General features: G+C 44.7%; 1 protein-coding gene across 1 annotated transcript in view; it reads left to right on the top strand.

Annotated features, from left to right (window-relative positions):
- Window positions 1-2,914: 2,914 nt before the first annotated feature.
- NOL10 (nucleolar protein 10) overlaps window positions 2,915-22,895 on the top strand; it is an 80,211-nt gene continuing 60,230 nt past the window's right edge. The window contains exons 1-11 of the mRNA XM_084792736.1: window positions 2,915-3,101; window positions 5,654-5,699; window positions 6,690-6,788; window positions 10,642-10,719; window positions 11,657-11,694; window positions 13,067-13,203; window positions 14,196-14,261; window positions 16,399-16,459; window positions 18,277-18,362; window positions 20,927-21,005; window positions 22,252-22,401. Coding sequence (XP_084648862.1) covers window positions 3,036-3,101; window positions 5,654-5,699; window positions 6,690-6,788; window positions 10,642-10,719; window positions 11,657-11,694; window positions 13,067-13,203; window positions 14,196-14,261; window positions 16,399-16,459; window positions 18,277-18,362; window positions 20,927-21,005; window positions 22,252-22,401 — 906 coding nt within the window. The 5' untranslated portion in view covers window positions 2,915-3,035. The remainder of the gene's footprint in view (window positions 3,102-5,653; window positions 5,700-6,689; window positions 6,789-10,641; window positions 10,720-11,656; window positions 11,695-13,066; window positions 13,204-14,195; window positions 14,262-16,398; window positions 16,460-18,276; window positions 18,363-20,926; window positions 21,006-22,251; window positions 22,402-22,895) is intronic.

Below are 22,895 nucleotides of genomic sequence, written 5' to 3'. Positions count from 1 at the left end.
AGCTAGCTAGCAAGCTGGAGCTGTTAGGATTCAATTACTTCTCAATGTCACCATCAGCTGGGGATCAGTGTTTAACACATCAACACTTTTAGGGAGTGTGACAGTTCACATTGAAACCATTGTAGGGGATCATGGAGTTGAGGGTGGCGTCCTTATGAATGTGATTTGTGATTTGTTTGTTTGATTTTGGTTTTTCTTCTTTCTTTCTTTCTTTTTTGTTGTTTTGAGATAGGGTTTCTCTGTGTAGCCTTGGCTTTCCTGACCTGGCTTTGTACATCAGGCTGGCCTTGAACTCAGAGATCTGCCTGCTTCTGTCTCCCAAGTGCTGGGACTAAAGGTGTGTGCCACAAGCCGGGCATGGCGGTGCACGCCTACAATCTCAGCACCCAGGGAGCCAGGGGCAGGTGGATCACTGTGAGTTTGAGGTCAGCCTGATCTACAAAGTGAGTCCAGGACAGCCAAGACCACACAGAGAAACCCTGTCTGGAAAAAATCAAAACCAACCAAACAAATAATGTGTGCTACAGGACACACAATTTAAAATAATAAAAAAAAAATAAAATAAAATGAGTTTCATTAAGTTCAAATGGACTGCTGTCTTAAGGGAACTATAGTGCCTGAAGAAAAAAAGAGCCAAATTTAGAAACAAAACACAGCATTACATTAGCTCAATACTACTGAACTTGCAGGACATTTTAAATAATTGCACATTTTGCTCATAAAAATGGGCCAGTCAGGGGGGAAAAAACTCTATTGTTAATGGCATTTATACAGTACAGAGAGGCACAGGAAAATGAGCTAAATATTTAACATGTGAGTCTTGAGAAACCAGTGGAACTTGGGCATAAGGGTATGGGAGGTACTCTAAATTCCAGCACAGCAGAGATTCAAATATAGAATGATACAAAATGCTCATACACCTAGAGGACACAGGAAACAGAACTGAACTGAAATAAAATGGCCTAGGGCCTTTAACTACAAAGTCAGAAATAGATAACATCAATAAATCTTCCAATACTCCTGCTTCAATTTTTCTTTTAAAATGTTTATATATGTATTTATTATGTATGGATATCACCATGCCACTGAGGGCATATGGAGGTCAGAGAACAGTTGGCAGGAGCCTCTTCTTTTACTTTCTGTCATGTGGGTCCCAAGGACTCAGGGTGTCAGGCATGGTGGTAAGCACTTTTACCTACTGAGCCATCTGCCCAGGATGGCCTTGGACTCACTACATAGGTACTACCTCCAACCTCCCAGCCTCTTTCCTTCTGCTCTGAAGTGCTGAGACTGTATGCACACATCACCACGCCCTGCCTTTTCCATTCTTCCTTTTTTTTAATACCACAGACTTGAAAATGTCAAGGCTTAGATCCTGAATATGGGGACCAGAGGCAGAAAGGGGCTATTCTACAGATGTAGCCTAGGAGCCTATTAAGACAGTAGTCAACGAACAGAAAGAGCATGGTGGGGCACTGAGGTAAGGATGCTGGCTACAGATGTGAGAAGTCATGGTGCTGGGAAGAGGTAGACTACAACCAGGGGCCAGAGAAATTCCTAGTTTTGAAGATGTAAAGTGACCTTTGATTGAGTTGAGGCACTACATGCTGAGTTTTGGGATTCCAACCCTTTGAAAATCATTCATTTATTTTGTCGAGACTGTAACCCAGGCTGGCCTTGACCTCTTGGTAAGTCTCCAGTCTCAGCCTTTCAGATACTGGCATTTTAGGTGGGAGCCTCTATGCCAGGCTTGGGAACTGGCAATTTCCCCTGTCTAATCTGGAAGAATGTGAGCATCAGAGGGCACTCCGTCCCAACTTCCAAAGGTCCTCTAGTTGACTAACTTGACTATGCAGTTAACCTCATTTCACCCAGCTAAGTCAAGAATTCTCGGTACACCTATGGGTGCTCCCAGAGGAAAGATCGATTGTCCCAGCAAGGAGTTGACGCAGCTGTTCAAACCTCAAGTTTCGAAGGTGTTGACAGGGACCTGCAACTGAAGCACGGGATGGTCTGAGCGTGATAGACAAAGGGCCGACTACATGGCACCATGGTTTTTTGTTTGTTTTGTTGTTGTTGTTTTTAAGAGAGGGGTTTCTCTGTGTAGCCTTGGCTGTCCTGGACTTTGTAGACTAGGCTGGCCTTGAACTCCCAGAGATCCGACTGCCCCTGTCTCCCTGAGTGCTGGGATTACAGGTGTGCGCCACCAAGGCTGGCTTCAAGGCACCATTTTAAGAACTGGGAATCCAGCACACGTGCGTACGCTACTTGGACGCAGAAGCAGCACAGAAAGGTGCTGCAGCAGGTCTGCTTTGCCCAGAAAGAAAACGCAGGCGCGAAGAGTACAAGTCCTCTCAAAGCCAACAGGGTCTAGTGAGCCACGGTCCACGCACAGATGAAGACGTAAGTACGCAACCCTTGTCGAGAGGTAGACCTGAGGGACCTTGAGGATGACAGCTTAAGTGACAACCTCTTCTACCGAAGATTCTCGGGCGCAGCCAGGATTTGGTGGTGGTTTGACAGGACTGGAGAAAGCATTACTTAACCTTTCTCTTTCCCAGATTCCTCTTTTCATAATGTGTGTGGAGGCAGGAGGATACAGAGAAAGACGGAAGAAGGCCCTCTCTACTGTCCTCACACGTGGACAACGATGCAAACTGTCCTGCAAGAGCAGTTACAGTTTCTAAAAATGCTAAGTGGTTATAACTGTCACATACTTGTCTCAAACGATATCAGGTTCAAACTCGCTTCCCCACCTCATGCTTTCTCGTATGATTTTTCTTCTCACTTTCATTTTAGCTTTTTTCCGACCCCAGAAGTGGTGCACGTTTCTCGGCACAGGCTCCGTTCGCCTCCGGCGCCTCATCACTCGCCGAGTCTGAGGGAGGGCGCATTTCCGGCGCCGGAAGTGTGTCATCAGTGCGCGCCAGTTCCCGCATGCTGTGCTGGTTCGCCTAGCCTTTGGATACCGGAGTCGTACTTGGGTGACTGGCGATCAGTGACTGCGTGCCGGATCCCGGCAGCTCCGCGCTGCGATGCAGGTCTCCAGTCTCAACGAGGTGAAGATTTACAGTCTCAGCTGCGGCAAGTCTCTCCCTGAGGTGAGTCCTTGTCCCCTCGCCGCCGCCTCTCCTCATTGCCCTAATGATAGATATTTTTAAAATTTACCATTGGCTGACTGTGCTATCTGGTTTTATGTCAACGTGACACAACCTAGAGTTACCCGAAAGGAGGACACCTAAACTGAGAAAATGCTTCCATAAGATCCAGCTGTAGGGCATTTTCTTAATTAGTGATTGCTGGGAGGGCCCAGCCCATGATGGGTGGTGCCATCCCTGGGCTGGTGGTCCTGGAGTCTATAAGAACGCAAGCTGGTTGAGTGCTCCATGGCCGCTGCATCCGTTCCTGTCGCCAGGTTCCTGCCCTGTTGGAGTTTCGGCCCCTTCCTTTCCTCAGTGATGGACCGTGATGTAGAAGTATAGCTGAAGTGAACTTTCTTCCCCAAGTTGCTTTTGGTCATGGTATTTTATAATAGCATAGAAGCCTTAAGACAACGCCTTTGTTCTGGCTGCGTTAGGTTTATGTGTTAGACATGTTGTCTAGAAACTGCTCTCACGTCCTTTAATTGAAACATCACTGCCAGAAATACAGTCAGAGCAATACAGTCACAGAGACTAGCGACAGCTGCAAGGCAGCTCACTCACTACAAACGGGAGGCAAACTGTCCCCTCCCCCTAGAGTGTCATCCTGTTCCAAATGCGGACTGCCTCCGTGTATATGTAGGGTCTTGAGAGGTGAATCTGCTGTGTGACTAGAAACTTCTAAGGAGTATTCCGCTATGTCCAGTAAGAGTAGTACATTGGTTTTTTTAGAAATGGCACTTCTTATTTATTTTTCATTTCTTTGAAGGTTTGTTTTGGTTTTTGTTTGTTTGTTTGTTTGTTTGTTTTTTGAGACAGAGTTTCTCTGTGTTAGCCTTGGCTGTCCGGGACTTGCTTTGTAGGCCAGGTTGGTCTTGGACTCACAGCGATCCGCCTGCCTCTGCCTCCGAGTGCTAGGATTAAAGGCGTGAGTCACCACACCTGGCTTTTCTTTGGAGTTTTAACCAGGAATTTACTGACATTTTGAGCTAGACAGTTCCTTGTTGCTGGGGTTGTTTTGTAGGTGGTTGCCAACATCCCTGGCCCATACCCACCAGATACCAGAATTAACACCTACCAGTTGTGATGACAGATTAAATCTTCAAGAATCCCCATAAGCCCTCTGTGAAGCAAAATTACCCCAGTAGGGGCCCATCCACTCAGCATCACTATAACTGACAAGGGCTTCATTGTTGCTCATTCAACTGTTGCCTGTAGACCAAAAGCTCCTTTCATTGACTGTTCTGGTAAAAACAACAACAACAACAACAACAACAACAACAAAAACAATCCACTTCTAACATTATGACGGGCGGATCTGGGCCCAGGGGTTCTGCTCAAACTACTGCACCAACCAAGGACAATACGGGCAGTAAACATCAAACCCCTACTCAGATCTAGTCAATGTACAGGACATTCTCCACAGTTAAGTAGAGAGCGGGGAGTGACTCTCACACGAACTCTGGTGCCCCATATTTGACCACATCCCCTGATGAGGAGGCCCAGTGGCACTCAGAGGAAGGATAACAGGCTATCAAGAAGAGACTGGATCGCCTATGATCATATAGAGGGGGAGGAGGCCCCCCTCATTCATAGACCTAGGGGAGAGGAATAGGTAGGATACAAGGGATGGGATAACAATTGAGATGTAATCTGAATAAATTAATTTTTTTAAAAAGCCCACTTCTTTTTTGTTTGTTTTTTCCAGGACAGGGTCTCTCTTTGTAGCCTTGGCTGTCCTGGACTCGCTTTGTAGACCAGGCTGGCCTCGAACTCACAGTGATCCACCTGCCTCTGCCTCCCGAGTTCTGGGCTTACAGATGTGCACCACCACTGCCCGGAAAAACCCCATTCTTATCCAGGGCCGGCTATTAAGCCAGTCATGTATCTATTCCTGTTCTTTGTGAGAAATTAATTTTAGTTGGCAAACGGGACACATGTATAGCCCCAGTGCTTGGGAGACTGTGAGCTTGTGTTCAGTCTGAGCTACAGAGCTACATAGTGTGACTCTGTCTCAGCATACAGGAGCAGGCACACACACACACATTGGGGGCGCTCACCCCACATAGAAATTAAAACCCATCACTTTGAACTTTTGCATTTGCTTAGCTTGGATGGATTAGTTTTACGTTTAATGCTTTGTAAAACAGCTGTTCAAAAAATTGTTTAGTGTATGTAAAGATATTTTTTTAAAGTCTAGAAAACAGCCAGGTGGTGGTTGTGCACACCTTTAATCCCAGCACTCAGAAGGCAGAGGCAGGCAAATCTTTGTGAATTTAAGGCCAGTCTGGTCTTCAGAGAGAGTTTCAGGACAGCCAAGGCTACACAGAGAAATCCTGTCTCAAAAACAAAGCAAAACAAAAATCCAGAAAATACGTTATCATGGAGTTAAGATATAGAATAGCCCCACTCTCCATTTTATGATTTCCTTGCATTTTCCAAAATGAACATTATTTTACAAGCAGGAAGCAATTTAGGTGTGTCTTAAAGCTCATTGTTTGTTTTTCTCATAGTGGCTTTCTGACAGGAAGAAGCGAGCACTGCAGAAGAAGGATGTGGGTGAGTATTCACGGTGCTCCAGCAGTGTCACCTGTCCGTGTGACAGTCCTCTGGCTTTCCAGAGAAATAAGCTCTGTGTCCCTTCTCTCTGATGATGTTGGGGTTGCTGTCTCCCTTTGGTGTAGAAGTTAGTCTCCTCTCCCTTTCAAGCTAACACATTAGCCTTTCCCTGTTTCCTGGGTGGCAGCAAGGCTCCTGGGTCAGAGACACAGACATCAGTACTTGTGACACGGCACGGATGGCATGGACATCAGCATGCTTGTCCCAGCTGGCCCCCAACTCCCTTGGGAGGGCTTTAGCATGGCTCGGAAAACAAACACACACACACACACACACACACACACACACACACACACACACACACACACACTTCAGGGTGGAGCCCAAAGCTGAGAAGCCCACTGCTTTGGTAGCAGGCAGTAAACCAGGCCTGTCTTTCCGTCTGATTATTATTGTGGACTTCTTCTTTTCAGTTAAAGAAGATGCTCTTTCTTTCTAAATGTAAAAGCTTTTTAGAAAGCTTTCCATTACTGTACCAGGGTGCCTGAGATAGACAAGATTAAAGGAGGAAAGGTCTGTTTTGCCTCATGGTCATGGAGATTTCTGTCTGTGTGCAACTGGTTTTGTTGCTTTGGGACCTGTGGTGCGACAGCACATGGTAGAAGGCCTGCTCACTGTTCAGCATCCAGGAGCAAACAGTTGTCCTGCAGTCTCCTTAGAGGGCATGACCACAGCGGCCTAAGACCTCACTGCTCCCCCTGCCCAGGAGCTAGACCTTCAGGCACTTAGGCCTCTGGGGGCCGTTTGAGATCCGAACTGTCACAGGTGGGAGCTAAGAAGGAAGCTGGGTGGGCCGGGAGCCTTTGGGTTGTATACTGCTCCCTGCAGCAGCTCTGCTCCTCCTGTGTGTTCTGGCGCCCCCCCCCCCCCCCCCCGCCCCCTCCCCGGTGACCATACTGAATTAGTTTCCCCCCCTTCTCTTCTTTGTAGATGTTCGCAGGAGAATTGAACTTATTCAGGACTTTGAAATGCCTACTGTATGTACCACTATCAAGGTGTCAAAAGATGGACAGTATATTTTAGCAACTGGTAAGCATCTTTGTGGCTACGATTTGCACGTGTTCCCTAACAGCGAGTGCTCTGGTAGGGAAGGTTGCCCTCTGTGTTAACCCTGGGGTTTCATTATCAACATTCTTAGACATATAGAAATACTCAGAAGGATTAGGTGAGCACCTCTTTGTCTGCAACTTAGGTTCTGCAGTCAATAGTTTACCCCACATTACATTTTTTAAAATGAGTTTTCAGAGTAGGTCACAGATAGCAGCTTTTTTGTTTTTATTTTATTTTTTAAATTTCTGGGCTCACTGTGTATCCTAGACTGGCCTCTCAGTCTTCCTGCCTCCACTTCCAGGTGCTGAGGTTACAGGCCTGGGCTTCCATACCAGGTTTAGCTCCACTTTGTTTTAATGGCGTCATACATGCCCAGCCGGTCCCTGTGCTGAATGATGTTGTCTCAGTACTGACAGTGTTCATATCTCTAAGCCTGTGGGGGGGTTTAAGATTTATTATATTTATTTTTCATGTATGAATTTTTTTGCCTTTATCATGTAAATGTAGTGTGTATATGCCTTATGCCCTGAAACCAAAAGAGGGCGTTGGTGCCCGGGAACTGGAGTTACATACGGTTGTAAGCTGTCATGTGGGTGCTGGGAACCAAACCCTGATCTTTTGGAAGAGCAGCCAGTCTGTTTGTTTGTTTGTTTGTTTGTTTATTTATTTATTTTGCAGCCAGTCTCTTAACTGAGCTGTTTCTCCAGCTCTTTAGCCTCTGGTTTTATTTTGAGAAACTGGGAAAGTGGGTTGAGAAGATCTGAGATGTTTGGACACAAGTGTGGAGGGCCAGAAGGAACTCAGACCTTTAATTCAGGTCTTCTAGATCCACAGATACTAAATGATGTGTCCCTGCTCCAGGGCTTTGTTGTTGTTTGTTTGTTTGTTTGTTTGTTTGTTTTGAAGACAGGTTCTCACTATACAGCCCTGGCTTCCCTAGAACTGCCTGTGTAGACCAGGCTGGCCTCAAACTCAGAGACCCACTTGCCTTTGCCTCCCAAGTGTGAGATTAAAGATGTGCAAGAGAGATTAATGTTAAATTACACTTTCTTTTATGAAATCATTTTCTACTCCTGACAAGATTAATTGCTTTCCTACTTAGAATCCTTGGGTTTTACTCCCTCCCCCACCCCTTTCCCCTTCCTAACAGGGCTTTTCTGTGTAGCCCTGGCTGTCTTGGAACTCACTGTGTAGACCAGGCTGGCCTTGAACTCAAAGATCTGCCTGCCTCTGCCTCCCAAGTGCTGGGATTAAAGGCGTGCACCACCACCGCCAGCAGCTGGCTTTTACTTTCACCTTAAAAAGACTGTTTTTGTTTTGTTTTGTTTTGTTTTGTTTTGTTTTTATTTAATCAAGAATGTGTGAACATTGATATCTCAGAACTGAAGTTTTGGTTTAATAGCTTTAACTTAAATGCCTATATACAGCTGGTGGCTGTCACAGGACAGTGTGGTTGGGTACAGAGTCCTCTCTGGCCCTTTCCTTGGAACTTGTAGAGGAAGTGGAATTAGGGAGCCCCTTGCTGTCTTGTCTGCTTAGTTCAATAGAGCTAGTCCTTTCATCTCTGGCTTCTGCCACTGCGTCTATCTTTGTCACTGTGGCTGAAAACCAAGTCGGATAAAATGTGTCATTGGTGATGTAGTCTAGAAGGGGGAACCGGCTACCCAAGGGAACCAGTTGAGGGTGTGTGTGAACTGTGGCTCTGTCGCAGAGCTAAGCAGCCTCTTGGTTTCTCTCGGAGGCATTCAGTCTAGAGGCAGGCCGGATTCAGACCTGCTCCTCTCCTTCCGTTCAGTGCTGGGTACCAAACCCTGTGCTTCGCAAGTGCTTCATGAGTGCTCTAGTGGCTGAGCAATGCCTCAGCTGCAAATCTGTCCTTAGTGTCCTTGTTAGACCTTATTGGTACATACTGATGGAGGCAGAAACAGAGGCGCTGATTTTATCCACATTTCTTTATCCTAAGAGTCAAGATAGTGCAAGCAAATCTTGTAGATAATACAGAAGTATAAAAGTTTAAAAGTATGCTCAAATTCAGCTGGAGCAAAGGCCCTGCACATCTTAATAGTTTTTCCTAAGGCCCATGGCACACATGTCATCATCCAACCGTGGGCTCCTAGTCTGCACGCTGTTCTCCTTTGGAGGACCTGCTGTTCTGTAGCTTTAGGGGCAAGATGTCTTCTCTGGCCTGACTGAGCTCATGATCCTTCTGCCTCAGCCTGTGAGCTAGTAGGATTATAGGCATGCATCACCATGCTAGATACGTTTCTTTGCTTTTTGAAATTTTCTCTTTTCAGCTGGCTATGGTGGCACAGGCCTTTAATCTCAGCATTTGGAGGCAGGGGGAGGCAGATCTCTGTGAGTTTGAGGCCACCCTGGTCTACAAAGTGAATCCAGGACAGCCAGGGCTACACACAAAGAGACCCTGTCTTGAAAAAAAAATTTTTTTTCTTTTTTAACTGAAATCGTAGATTTTTTTGTTTTTTGTGAGACAGGGTTTCTCTGTGTAACAGCCCTAGCTATCCTAGAACTCTCTTTGTTGACCAGGCTGGCCTCAAACTCCCAGCGATTCATCTGTCTCTGTCTCCTGAGTCCTGGGATTAAAGGTGTGTGCCACCATGCTTGACTGAAATCCTAGGTTTTTGATTCATGCTACAAAACAGGATTTTCTCCTCACTCCATGCCCGCCCAACCTCCCAAAGTGTTGTATTTTAAAAATTGATCTTTGTTTTTTTTTCCTCATTGCAAGTGTGGTACATTTATGCGGAATGCAAACTTTATAGAAGAGCGTGACGTAAGCTGTGGGCACCCCAAAGTAAACTTTAGAGGTAGCCCCTGTGCCCGTGCGGGCTCTACCTACCACTCCCATGTGGCAGCCTTAGCTTTCCAGCATTGGGAGCATCTACACTGGGCTGCAGCCCTCACCTCCGGTCTCTGAACTCAGTTATTTCATCACCTGGGGGGCTGCTGAGGTGTCGCGGCAGGAACGGTGGTGGAAGGAGAGAAGCAACTGTGCAGCCCACTTTGGGCGCCTGTTACTAGAGCCCCATCTCGATGGCTCATCTTTATGTGCTTGGCGTTTCCTGGTGTGGGTTACCACTGTTTACTTAAGCATTGCTCGACCAGTGGAGCCTGCTTGCTTTGCATCTTTGGCCATGTATGACAGAAGTCGTAGTGGACATTCTTCCTGTCCCTGGCATGCTCGGGGCTGGGTTTCTGAAGTCCACAACTTGTGTAAGTTGAAATACAGTTTCAAGGTGAATTTCCGTCACATACCTTATAGGTATTGGAGATTAATTATCAAGGAAGTTGTATCTGTTTTTTTGTATATGATTAATTTTTTTTTTCCAAGACAAAGTTTCTCTGTGTAGCCTTAACTGTCCTGGACTCACTTTGTAGACCAGGCTGCATCAAACCCACAGAGGTCCACCTGCCTCTGCCTCCCAAGTGCTGGAATTACAGGCGTGCACTGGCGTACCCGGCATGAGTAATTTTCCCCAACAGAGATATTAAGCATCTTTTTTTTTTAACCCTTCACCAACACAAATATTAAGCATCTTTTTCATCTTGGCAAACTGATTGTTTGTCTTTTTCTACTGAATTACCGTGAGTCTTCTTAAGTATTTATATTTCATTCATTACGGCGTGCTTGTTTTTCCTTTGTTGTTCCCTCTGGGATGTTTGTGTGGGGCTGTTGTTAAAGCCCTTTCTTTGATTTGGGAATAACTATCTTACCTCAGAACAGAAAGGACATGCAGACGCTGTGTAGGGTGTGACTATTTAAAGTGTAGCCTTCAGTTTTACATGGTACTGATTTTTTTTTTTTTTTAAATAGGAACATACAAGCCTCGAGTCCGGTGTTATGACACCTATCAGTTATCCTTGAAGTTTGAAAGATGCTTGGATTCAGAAGGTAAGAGGTCAACCCTGAGTTCACACGTAGCTTTTTACGTTTATCCATCACGCTGCTGTTTAAAATGGGAGTGGGTTGTATAGTAGGTTTCGCTTGCTGTAGATAAAGCAGTTAAATATGGTGCTGTGTTTCGGGCTGCAGCCCACACTGGCCAGCCTCTTAGCTCTGCACAGGGCTGCTCTCAGTGGGCCAGCCAGCTAGCCTTTTATCTTTAAGGCAAGTTTAAATGGCAAAGTTTAGCTTTTATCAGTTAGCCTAGTGCTTAGGATCAAAGGGAAAGAAGTTATTTGGATACAGTGTTCTGTAGGATTACAGTATATCACCCTGGTCTCACCCTTGCTTCTAGAGAACACAGACACCTGGTTTGCCATTAATAACAGCTGTTTTACCCTATTTTTTGTAGAGGTAAGCTTTGTATAGGCAAAGAGTTACTGTTGCCTTTTTCTTTATTTTTGTTTGAGATGGGTTTCTCTCTGCAGCCATGGCGGGTTCAGAACTCATTGAGTAGACCAGGCCAGCCTCAAGCTCCCAGAGATCTTTCCTCTGCCTCCCATGTGCTGGGAGTAAAAGTGTACACCACCACATGAACACCCAACCTGGTGCCCTTTTTAAAAGCAGCATTTTAAAGGTTGCTCATTAGTTTATATTTGAAAGCCTTAAAACTTATTAAGAACATCTCAGCAAAACAGTGGCAAAACTTTTTTAGGAATCATTGTAAATTTATTCTGGTTCTTTAAAAAAATCTAGATGAAAGTAATACTTAACTTTGCATTTAGTAGTATTAGTGGGAATTTTCTTCTCGCTGTATGTAGAGGTGGGGCAAACAGCATTTGTGTAAAATTACTCACCAGTTAAAACCAATTAGAATCCTCACATAAAGTTTGTGGTCTTGTTAGAACAATGATGGGTAACTATGTTTTGATCTATTATTTTTCAGTTGTCACCTTTGAGATTTTATCAGATGACTATTCGAAGGTACGTTTTGTAGCATTGGCTTGTACTTGCTGCACTCAAGAATTGAGTGAGAAGAACTTAATTTTTAAAAATATGTTTACTTTTTACTTTTATTTATATGTGTGTGTATGTCTATATGAGTGAACGCCATATGTGTGCAGTTGCCCTTGAGGCCAGAACAGGGCACCATATCTTCAGGTGATTTTGAGCTGCCACATGAGTGCTGGGATCTGAACCCAGGTCCTCTGAAAAAGCAGCAAGTGCTCTTAACTGCTGAACCATCACTGTAGCCCTGGAACTTATTTTTTCTTTCTTCCTACCCTCCCCCACCGCAGAGTTTTTCTGTGTAGCCTTGGCTATCCTGTACTTGATTTGTAGACCAGGCTGGCCTTAAACTCACAGAGTTCCGCCTGCCTCTGGCTCCCTGAGTGCTGGGGTTACAGGCATACACCACCACACCCAGCAGAACTTATTTTTCTAATAAATATTTTTATGATATTCCCAGTATTAAATTAACAATTATTGGATAGTAAGTAGCAGTGAAAGGCAGGCCTATTTACTGGTATTTTTAGCCAGGTACATGTCTGATGTGTGGTATCTTTTAAAACAACATTAGGAGAGAACCTTTGGTCCAACCTAATGTCCAGTTGGTTCTGAGCATCATGGGGCTTTGCCTTTATTGTAAGGATTTGGTAACAGTCACCCTTTGCTAGGTATCTTACGATCTTGATCTGGGGTTCTGCTTGTTGCTGTTAGCCTAGGCATGTTTGCCAGGCTGCCTTCATCTCCTTATTTCTACAAGATAAGGAGGCCATCAGTTTGCTCTGTTCTTGTAACTCAGCAAGAGGTTGTGCTGTGCTGTGGTGCAGGGCTGAGCACAACTGAGTAGGCGTTTTTCCTTTTTCTTTTTTTTTCCTAATACCATTGGTGTATCTTGACTTCTTATGGTCATTTTCAGTAGTTTTAAATTATATTAGGGAAGACTTAACTCAATTTAAAATGGAAATGATGGAAAGTACCATAGTGCCCTTTAGATATTTACCAGTTAAAACCAGTTCAACAAAACAAAACAAACAGTAACATTTTATGTCAAGTGCCATCTTGGAAGAAAGTCCCCTCTTATCCTCTAGCTGTGAGGCACAGTTATCCTTTCAGCTGTACCAGCTGTTTACCTAGGACTTTGATGGTGATTTTATTCTTTTCTAGCACTGATAGATTTGCATTTGAATACTATGCAGACTTTCCACACATCTTTGTCCTATGCTAAATGCGCACATGTGTACACGCATCTGCATGTTAATACAGAGAGTGAGCAGGGGGAGAGAGGAGTGTTTCTTGCCTGGGTAGTGATGATGAAAGCTAAGCAAACTAACTTTGATTGTTTCCTTTTCAGATCGTCTTCTTACATAACGACAGATATATTGAATTTCACTCACAATCAGGTTTTTATTACAAAACCAGAATTCCCAAGTTCGGCCGAGACTTCTCTTACCACTACCCATCCTGTGACTTGTACTTCGTAGGTGCAAGGTACTGATCAGATTACTTTTTGCTTTCTCCTTCCCACCTCCCACAGAGCTTCTCTTAGATCGCTTATAGACGTTATCTGTTCCGGTGCTCTTAGTCAAGAAAGTGATGTGTCATTACTGTGAAAGGGGGATCAGTCAATCTTAGAAAAAGGGATTAGGCTATGCTCTGAGACGTAATTTCTGGTAAGTGGTATTATTATGTTTTTCTGTTTGGTTGGTTTTGGCTTTTCCAGACAGGGCTTCTCTGTGTGGCCCTGGCTGTCCTGGAACTCACTCTGTAGACCAGGCTGGCCTCAAACTCGGAGATCTGCCTGCCTCCGCCTCCCAAGTGCTGGGAGTAAAGGCATGCATCACCACCGCCCAGCTATTGTAATGTTTTAGCACCTGCTATTTTGCTTATTCAATCTTTTCTGACTTTAAAATATTCACATGTCAAGTGTTTAAGCCAGAACCCACGCAGGCCTCACGGGGTAGCATGGTTGCTGCAGTTTAGAGCTACTGCTGCTTATTTTCCTTTCAGTTCCTCAGGTTTCTCTGCCTCCCAAGTTTATAGTGTCTGCTTCAAGCTCCTTCACTATCAGTGGTGAATGTCTCTGTGGGCCATTTTGTCACTAGTGTCATATGTAGTTGTTAAAACCTATTTAGGGGGCTGCAGATGTGACCAACGGGGACAGTTCTTTCTCTGCAGGCATAGAACCTGAGTTAAGATGACCAGGCGGAGCGGCGGACTGTGGAGGGAGGGCCACGGGAGCTGGCGTCACAGATGCTTGTGTGCAATCTGAGGGGATGCTGGGAGCAAGAGTCTCAGCTCCTAACTACCAAGATTGTGGTTAATTGTGAACAAAGTGTATATATTTAGAGTAAAGTTTTTTTTTTTATCAACTTTTCAAAGAGAAGTGACGCTCGTGAGTGAGAGCTATTCACGTGCCTCTGAAGTTTACCTTCCTCACAGGAAAATGCCCGTGGCTTACCAAATTCTCTTTGTCACTGCAGCTCAGAAGTTTATAGATTAAACTTAGAACAAGGGCGGTACCTGAATCCTCTGCAAACGGACGCTGCGTGAGTATTCCAGTCCTACTGCCTCGCTTCTGCCAGGAGATGGAGCCCAAGGCTGTCAAATGACCCAGCATCCTGGGCTGTCATTTAAAAGAACATCACTAACTGTGTTCTTGATCAGAACTGACAGTGCTGTTCAGGTTTTTTTCCCTAATACCATCGGTCTATCTTGTGTACTTAGTGTACACAAGGCCCTAGGTTTGATCCTCAGCAAATAAATAAATGAAGGAGTCAGGTGAATCAGGGGATTTGGTTTTTGTTTTTAAACAAAAAATTTGCTCAAAAGACCTGATGTCTTCTTTTCTTTCTTTTTTTTGGGGGGAGTGGGTGGGGAGGCAGGAGTTGAGACAGGATTTGTTAATGAATCCCTGGCTGTCCTGGAACTCACTCTGTAGACCAGGCTGGCCTTGAACTCAGAGACCTGCCTGCCTCTTTCTCCTGAGTACTAGAATTAAAGGCATGTGCCACCACCACCTGGCCCAGTGATTTCTTAAAGTTTAAATTCTTATAAAAAAGACTTGTAATTTAATACCAGCACTCATGAGACAGAATTGGGTGGCTCTCTGAGTTTAAGACCAACCTGGTCTACATAGCAAGCTTCGGGTCAGTCAGGCCTATATGGACCCAGGATTATATAGAAAGACCCTGTCTTAAAACAACAATGAAACTTCTAACTGACTTTTCTCAGTTTATCATTTTTACTTTGAGCAAAGTTTTCATCCATGATTTTGTTTTATGAAATTTTTTTTTCCTGTGAATTCCTTTTCATGAGACAGGGCCTCTTTTTTTGTAGACCTGGCTGTCCTATGTAACTCACCACGTAGGCTAGGCTGGTCTTAAAATCCAAGAGACGTGAGTCTACCTCCTAAGGGCTAGGATTAAAGGTGTGTACTGCCACACTCAATTTGAGGAAACATTTTAAATTTTATTTTTGATGTCTTTATTAGCAGACATTTTAGTTACTTTTGTTTTTTCCTTTTACACAATCTAAGCTGCCTTTCCTTTTAAAAAAAGCTTTCATGTAATTTTATTGATTTATGCTTGCTCTTTTGCATGTATTTTACATTTGTTTCTTTTGAGACAATGTTCCTATGTACCCCTGTCTGACCTGGCATTTTCTATAGACTTGTCTTCCCTTATGACAGTCCTCCTGTCTCTGTCTCTAAAGTGCTGAGAAGACAGGCATGTGCCACCACACTCAGCTCCACTTTTATTCAAAAAGAAAATTTCAGGAATGACCCCAGCACCTCCTTCCTCATAATGATAACTAGCAAGTGTGCAAAGATGTACGTGCATGTGCCGAGTGTTGTGCAGCCTTTTCTGTATCAGCCAACAGTGCCAGGGCCTGTGCTCTCTCAGGATTCACACAGGGCGGCTGCACAGTGATAGGTGGCTTGTCCGGGGCCCTGCAGCTAGGCAGGCAGGGAAGCTGGACGGCTGCCCATCTGTACAGACAGAGCTTACTAACTTCACCTTATCTCTGTGAGAGGATTCTGAAAGGAGAACATGGAATGGTAAAAATCCTGAGCTGGCAAGATGGTTTTGTTCTGTCCTGGCTTAAAATATTTTTATGTTTAGAAACATGTAACTTCATAATACACTATTGCATAATAAACAATCACCTGCTCTTCAGCTGCTTAGTTCCTTGTTTAGAGCCTCTGCTGTTTATTACATATCCTTTATACTCTGGACACTGTGGAGTATTTTGTTCTTTAATTTAATCCTCACAGTAACCCGTTGAGGTAGGTCAAAATTTACTTCAGTGAATAAGAAAATGAGGCTTTGTTTGTACGTCCAAGTCTTGAGATTGCCATAGTGATGGCCTGTGTTCTTAAGAATGCTGCCTTTGGAAGAAGATGGAAGGGCTTTCTTCTCGTGTGGAGTCGGATTTCAGAAGGATGGCCTCTCTTGTCTGGCATCCTTAGGTGGTGTCACCCTGAGTGCCCGGGGCTCTGGTGACCGTGAGGCAAGCCTTTAGCTCACCTGTGCTTCCATGGCGTTTCACTTGTGAGTGAGAGTCTGCGTGCTGTCTGTCCACAGGATTTGGGTGGGCTGCAGACTTAGAGTGTTCATTGAGTGCCCCTTCCCCTGGACTAGGTGCTCCCTAACACTTTTTTCCTTTGTTTGCTTTACTATTTAGGGAGAACAATGTTTGTGACATAAATACAGTACATGGATTGTTCGCCACAGGAACAATAGAGGTTAGCACGCGATTCACTTCATTTTCGAAATGTGCTTTGTTTGTTTACAGTTTCATTTTTTCTTTAAAATGTCTTTTTTCTTTTTACATTTATTTAGTGTGTGTGTATGTGCACGCGTGTGCGTGTCACAGTGCTTATGTAGCGATAAGAAGACAGCTTACTGAAGTTGAGTCCTTCTACTGTATCAGTTTGGGAATTGAACTCAGGTTGTCAGGCTTGGCAGCAAGTTGCCTTTGCCAGGCCTGCAGTTTTATTTTTCATTTCAAAAATGATTTCCTGGGGCCTAGAGAGATGGCTCAGCAGTTACACATTTGTATTGCTCTTTAGAGGACCTGAGATTGGTTTCCACCACCCAGGAAGGGCAGCTCACAACTGCCCGTGATGTGAGCTTTTGAGAGCCTGAAACCATTTTCTGGCCTCTTTGGGCATATGCACCCACAGACTTATACCTAGACACAGACATAAATATATATGTAATTACACATAGAGACCTGCCTAGCAGTGTCTAAATCAGTGAGCCAATCAGATAATCAATCAAGACAATTAATTAATTAATCAATCCTCAGCTTAAAATTTAGTTTAAAAAAATGATACTTTCGGGGCCGGGCGTGGTGGCGCACACCTGTAATCCCAGCACTTGGGAGGCAGAGGCAGGCGGATCGCTGTGAGTTCGAGGCCAGCCTGGTCTACAAAGTGACTCCAGGACAGCCAAGGCTAACACAGAGAGACCTTGTCTCAAAAAAAAAAAAAAAAAAAGATACTTTCTAAAATATTGAAAACATGTTCCATAATTACATTCTACATATTCCCTTTAAAAAATAAAATGTTGATATATTTAAAAATTTTTTGAGACATTTGAAAATAAATCATGAACATTATAGCATTTCATGCCTAAATATTTAAAGTGGGATCCCCTCCCCCCAGACAGAGTTTCTCTGTTTAGCCGTGGCTGTCTTGGACTCGTTTTGTAGACCAGGCTGGCCTCGAACTCACAGCACTCCCCCTGCCTCTGCCTCCTGAGTGCTGAGAGTACAGGTGTGCACCACCACTACCCGGCTTTAAAGTGTAATTCTTAAAAACAAGGACTGAGAAAGGTATACAGTGCCCCAGCACTTGTGGTGGATGTTGGAGAATCAGAAGCTGGAGGCTAGCCTTGGCTACACACTGAGTACAGGCTGATGTTAGCTACAAAAATCCTTGTCTCAAAATACAAAAATAAAAATAAAATAAGCTAGGTGTGGTGGCGCACCTCTTTAATCACAACTTGGGAGGCAGAGGCAGGCAGGTCTCTGAGTTTGAGACCAGCCTGGTCTACAGAGAGAGTTCCAGGACAGCGAGCGCTACCTGGAAAAACTCTGTCTACAGACAGACAAACAGCCCAAAAAGTAAAAAAGTAATACAGGTTAAAGCAAAGACTTATTCTATGTTTTAGCTACTCAGGAGGCTGATAAGGGAGGCTCAGTTGAGTCCAGGAAGGCTAGCCTGGATGACAGAGTGAGGTCCTATTCACACAAACAGACAGGCAAAACCATAAAGACCTTTTTCATAAAATATAAATGTCTTTATTACTCCTTCCTTCGTTAGGAGGTAATTCAAGGGTTGTGTGTATCGTTGGGACTTTTTCATTAGTAATTTCTTTTCTTAATTATGAAAGTAAATCACCTCGTGGCGAAACACCACAATGCCAAGACTATAGATGAAAGCTTAGATTTGATTCTACATGAAATAAGTAGTAATAATTATTATTTTTGGTAGATGTTTAAAAGTTTTCTACTAGCAGCTTTTACTTAAAACCAGTCTCTTTTTCCTTTGCTCAGGGCCGAGTGGAATGCTGGGATCCAAGAGTAAGGAGCAGAGTCGGAGTGTTAGACTGTGCATTAAGTAGTGTCACAGCGGACTCAGAGTGAGTAGCCATCAGCTTGCGTGTAACTGTCAATCAGCCTTCTAATTTAAGTCCACCTGTCAGTACGAAGCGACCTGCTAGAGGATGCAACACTTTCCAACTCACATCTCAGACTGGCATCTGTGGTTGTCAGTAAGAATCCCTTCCTATAAAGCCACAGGCAGGCCAGGGAGGCGCCCGGTATCCGATGCTGCACAGTGTGGCAAATTTAGGCCAAGGAAGCTCCCTCTAGCCGGTGCCACACAGTATGGCACTTTTCTCTAGCTGCTGTGGGACTGGTCAAGTGTATGGCAGGGTCAGTGGTTGGGTAGGACCCACTGCTTCAGTTAGCAGGCAAGAAAATGCACTTCGCATGTTATGGTGAAGGAAACAAGGAGTGATGGATTTTTGTCCTGTCCTTGTCGGTCTAATCCCTAGAGTTAAAACATGTAGACAGTAGTGCATACTTGAAGAGAGAAAATGTGTAACACAGGTAGCAGCTTGAATTAAGAAAGCATCCTTGTGTGTTGTCCACTCACCAGTGTGGGCTGGCACAGGCTGGTAGGTAGCACTGCCCAGGTACCAGCTGTGAGATGTGTAGGCGGACCACAGCTCAGGCAGACCCTTGCCCCGGGCTTTTCTGCCCCAGTCAGTGCAGGATGCCTTCCCCTTCCCCAGTACATCCACGTGTACTTCAGAGAGACTCTACACACCATCCATTGATGTGTCACGTGGGAGGGTGAAGTGCCTGGTGACACTAAGGACCCTTTATTGCAAAGTTTTGTATGATTTCCTTTAAGGTGGGAATTCATAATTCCTTTGAAAAGATGTTTATATGGACTGTCTTTGATCTAAAAAAATAAAAAAGTTAAGAATGGCTCAGTTAGTTGATGCAGCTCAGTGGGAGAGTGCCTGTGGAGTATGCAAGGCTGCAGGTTCTAGCCTCATTACCACAGTAACAGCCAATCCAGTGTGAAACCAACCAAGAGCAACAGAACTAGAAAGACACGTCTAATATATAAAATTTACTGTATGTGCTAAACTAATGCAAGAATGCATAGTAAGGCCTTTTGGTTTTGTTTTTTAAGATTAGGTGCATGCATGTGCATGAGTGCAGACACCTAAAAAGGCCAGAGGAGGGCACTGCATTCCTACAACTGGAGCTGGAGTTGTGAGCAACCCAGTGTGGGTACTGGGACCAAATTGTAGTTGCCCTCAGAGCAGCTTGTGCCTTTCCATCAGAGGCAGCTCTTCAGTTTCCATATTGTTCTAACCTATCAGCATGCAGGGGAGGCTGGAGAGATAGCTCAGTGGTTAAGAGTACTGTCTGCTCTTCCAAAGGACCTGAGTATTTTATTTTTTATGTTTAACTTTATGGTTTTCCTACAAACCTTGTAGCCTGTCATTTGTGTTACCTAGTAAATTCTAAAAAGTGGAGAAGATACAAATACTGGATAGAAGAGGCTGTTGTTCTTCTCTGAGTGATTGACTGTCTGCCGGAGGAAGTCAGCAGACTCACCTGGAAACCAGGAAGAACTAATTAATAAGAGAGTCATGTAAGCTGGTTAGCAAATATATGTGCACAACTCAGTGGATTTGGTATTTATTAGCAACACCCCAGTAGGAGGAGACAGTAGACCAAAGTTCTCAGAACATAAACTGTACGGTTACTGAAGGATTCATTTACCTGTCTGAAGAACGTGATAAAAGTGCACCACACACCTGAACATAAGACACACCCAGTTTTTAGGGCAGTAAAACAAGAAAAACAGTAAAAATAGCAATTGGACCATAAGATGTACCCTAATCCCCCCCTACACACACACACACACACACACACATACATACACACATACACACACACACTTTTGCGGGGGAGAGGAGTGCGTCTTACGGTCCGAAAAATGTAGTAAGCCTTGGAGGAGTAGGAAAACATTTTTGTATGAGAAGTTATTCTAAAGCTCATTTTGAAGGGTAGGTGATGGAGGCTTAGGGGAGCAGCAGCCTCCTTTGTAGCCACCACTCTGTGCAGCTCCAGGCTGAAGCTGTAGGTGGCAGGAGAGGCTTGCTAATGCTCCAGGCGCAGGCCTGGCCTGGTGGCCAGCAGCATGTAGCCCATGGGGACTGGAAGCAGAGCTGTTGTCCACTTCTCTCTGTGGGATGTGATCTCACAGGATAGCCCCACCTCAGCCTTCTGAGTCTATCGGCATGCATCACCCCAGCCAGCAAGCTCCAGAGTCAGTGACTGTCCTATTCCAAAGCGCACATGGGTTACAGTTGAGGAGGATAACTGAGGTGACCCGTGGCATGTGCTTAAAACGCACACACACACACACAGGAGATGTTTCTGAAAACAATCTTCCATTGTCTGAATAGAATAGAAGATAAAGGTAGGTTTTACGGCCTGCATTTGTATATGAAGTGTCTTTTTTTTTAACTATGAAAGTTGGGTGCAGTTAGACTATAAACAAATAGCTGGTAATAAGAGTTTCCTTGTTAGATTTGAAGTGAAGATAAATGATGAGCCTGTAACTTAGTGACAGGTTTGGTCACATAGTCACAGAGGACAAACGTGTACCTTTCAGGATCAACAGCTTACCCACCATCTCTGCATTGAAGTTTAATGGCGCCTTGAACATGGCAGTTGGAACGTCCACAGGGCAGGTGAGCGTCACATGTAAGCCAGTGTTTGGGTTGTCTATTGGAAGGTGCATACTTGGGACAGCGAGTGAGGCTGTTCATTTTGGCCAGAGTGGAGAGGGGGCTCCAGATCCTTCTAGTACCTCAGAAGGTTGGTGTAGTCCTTCAGAGTTGGAGTTAAAGCAGGGTAGTCCGTAGGCGTTCTTGATAGGGTTTTGGGTGAGCAGGGTGTGGAGCAGGGTCCTGGGGTCCACTGACCTTCCACTCTCAGGAGAGTCGCTGTGGATTTAAGTGCACACTGGAGGCCCTGGGAATTCCTGTAAGCAAGAATTACTGTCGCTAGATATTTCCAAGATTTGTGCCTGCATGGAGTCTTCGCTTCTTTTGAGACTGGGTCTCAATATACAACCTAGCTGGCCTGGAGCTCTCTGTAGAAGAGGCTGGTCTTGAACTCACAGAGATGTGCTTGTTTCTGCCTCCCAAGTGCTGTTATTAAAGATGTGTGCCACCACACCAGCTCAAGGTCGCTTGTTGCAGGAGCATCTGCTGTGTCCTAGGCCACAGATTTGCTAATTAAGTGAAACACTATTATGAACACCTGTTCCTTTCTTAGTAAGATCAGCAATTGTCAAATTATTGTACCTAAAAACTACTTCTAGGTTAGAAGTCGTGAAACTGGTCCAAGAGCTGACTTTAGGGTTAGGCTCTGGGTAAATGTTTGTTGTATTCGTAGAATGTTGTGAAACTTTTTCCCCCTAAGACAGGGTTTCTCTGTGTAGCGCTGGCTGTCCTGGATTCACTTTGTAGACCAGGTTGGCCTTGAACTCACATTGGCCACCTGCCTCTGCCTCCTGAGTGCTGGGATTACAGACAGATGCCACTGTGCCTGTATTTTCTTTCTTTCTCTTTCTTTCTTTCTTTCTTTCTTTCTTTCTTTCTTTCTTTCTTTCTTTCTTTCTTTCTTTCTTTCTTTCTTTCTTTCATACCAGGGTCTTCTGTAGCCCAGGTTGGCTTCAAACTTGATATGTAGCCAAGAATGACCTTGACTTTTTGATTTTTTTTTTTTGCCTCCATATCCTAAGTGCTGAGACTACCAGCCTGTACCACAGCGCCTGTTTTCTGTCGTGCTGGGGAATGAACTTTGGGCTTTGGGCTTGCTAGGTCAGCACTCTGTTAGCTGAGCTTCCTTCCCTGCTCCCGTTATTCTGAGTGTTAGATGTCTTGTTTTGAAATTGCCTGTGGGACTAGAATTACCTGTGTTCTCCCTTAGGTGCTGTTGTATGATCTCCGCTCGGATAAGCCGCTGCTAGTTAAGGACCACCAGTACGGGCTGCCCATTAAGTCGGTTCATTTCCAGGATTCTCTAGATTTGGTTTTGTCTGCAGACTCCAGAATTGTCAAAATGTGGAACAAGGATTCCGTACGTACTTTCTGTTGATATTGCTTCCTGTTTTCCTTGCCTGTTCCCAGAGCTTCTCCTCTTTTCGTTGGGTTTTGAGGGCTTCCTTGGGACCCTGAGAAGTGGCTGCTGAATAACCATGGGAACCAGCAGGCCAGTCACGTCAGGTCAGGTCAGGGCACATCTGTGTTTGGGCAAAGCTGACATGAACCTGTCTCCAATTATGGAGTGTCCTGATTGGCTATCCCTGGCTGGCATGCTTTTTGTTTCTTTAACTTTTTTATATATGTGCACTTGTGCATGAGGAGGTCGGAGGATAACTTGGGGGATCGAACTCAAGTCATCAGGCTTGGTGGCAAGGGCCTGTACCTGAGCCTTCTTGCCAGGTCTCTAGCACTCATTTTACTAGACGTGTGTTTGATGGAGAGAAAAATCACTGTGAAAGAGGATGTGCCCCTGTAGAGCCTCTCAGACACACCCCTACACACACTACACACACACACACACTACACACA

This window comes from Acomys minous (genome assembly GCF_964271855.1).
Source record: "Acomys minous genome assembly, chromosome: 8".
NCBI classification, from domain to species: Eukaryota; Metazoa; Chordata; class Mammalia; order Rodentia; family Muridae; genus Acomys; species Acomys minous.
Note: the sequence above shows the minus strand (reverse complement) of the source record. Positions and strands in the feature narration are given on the sequence as shown.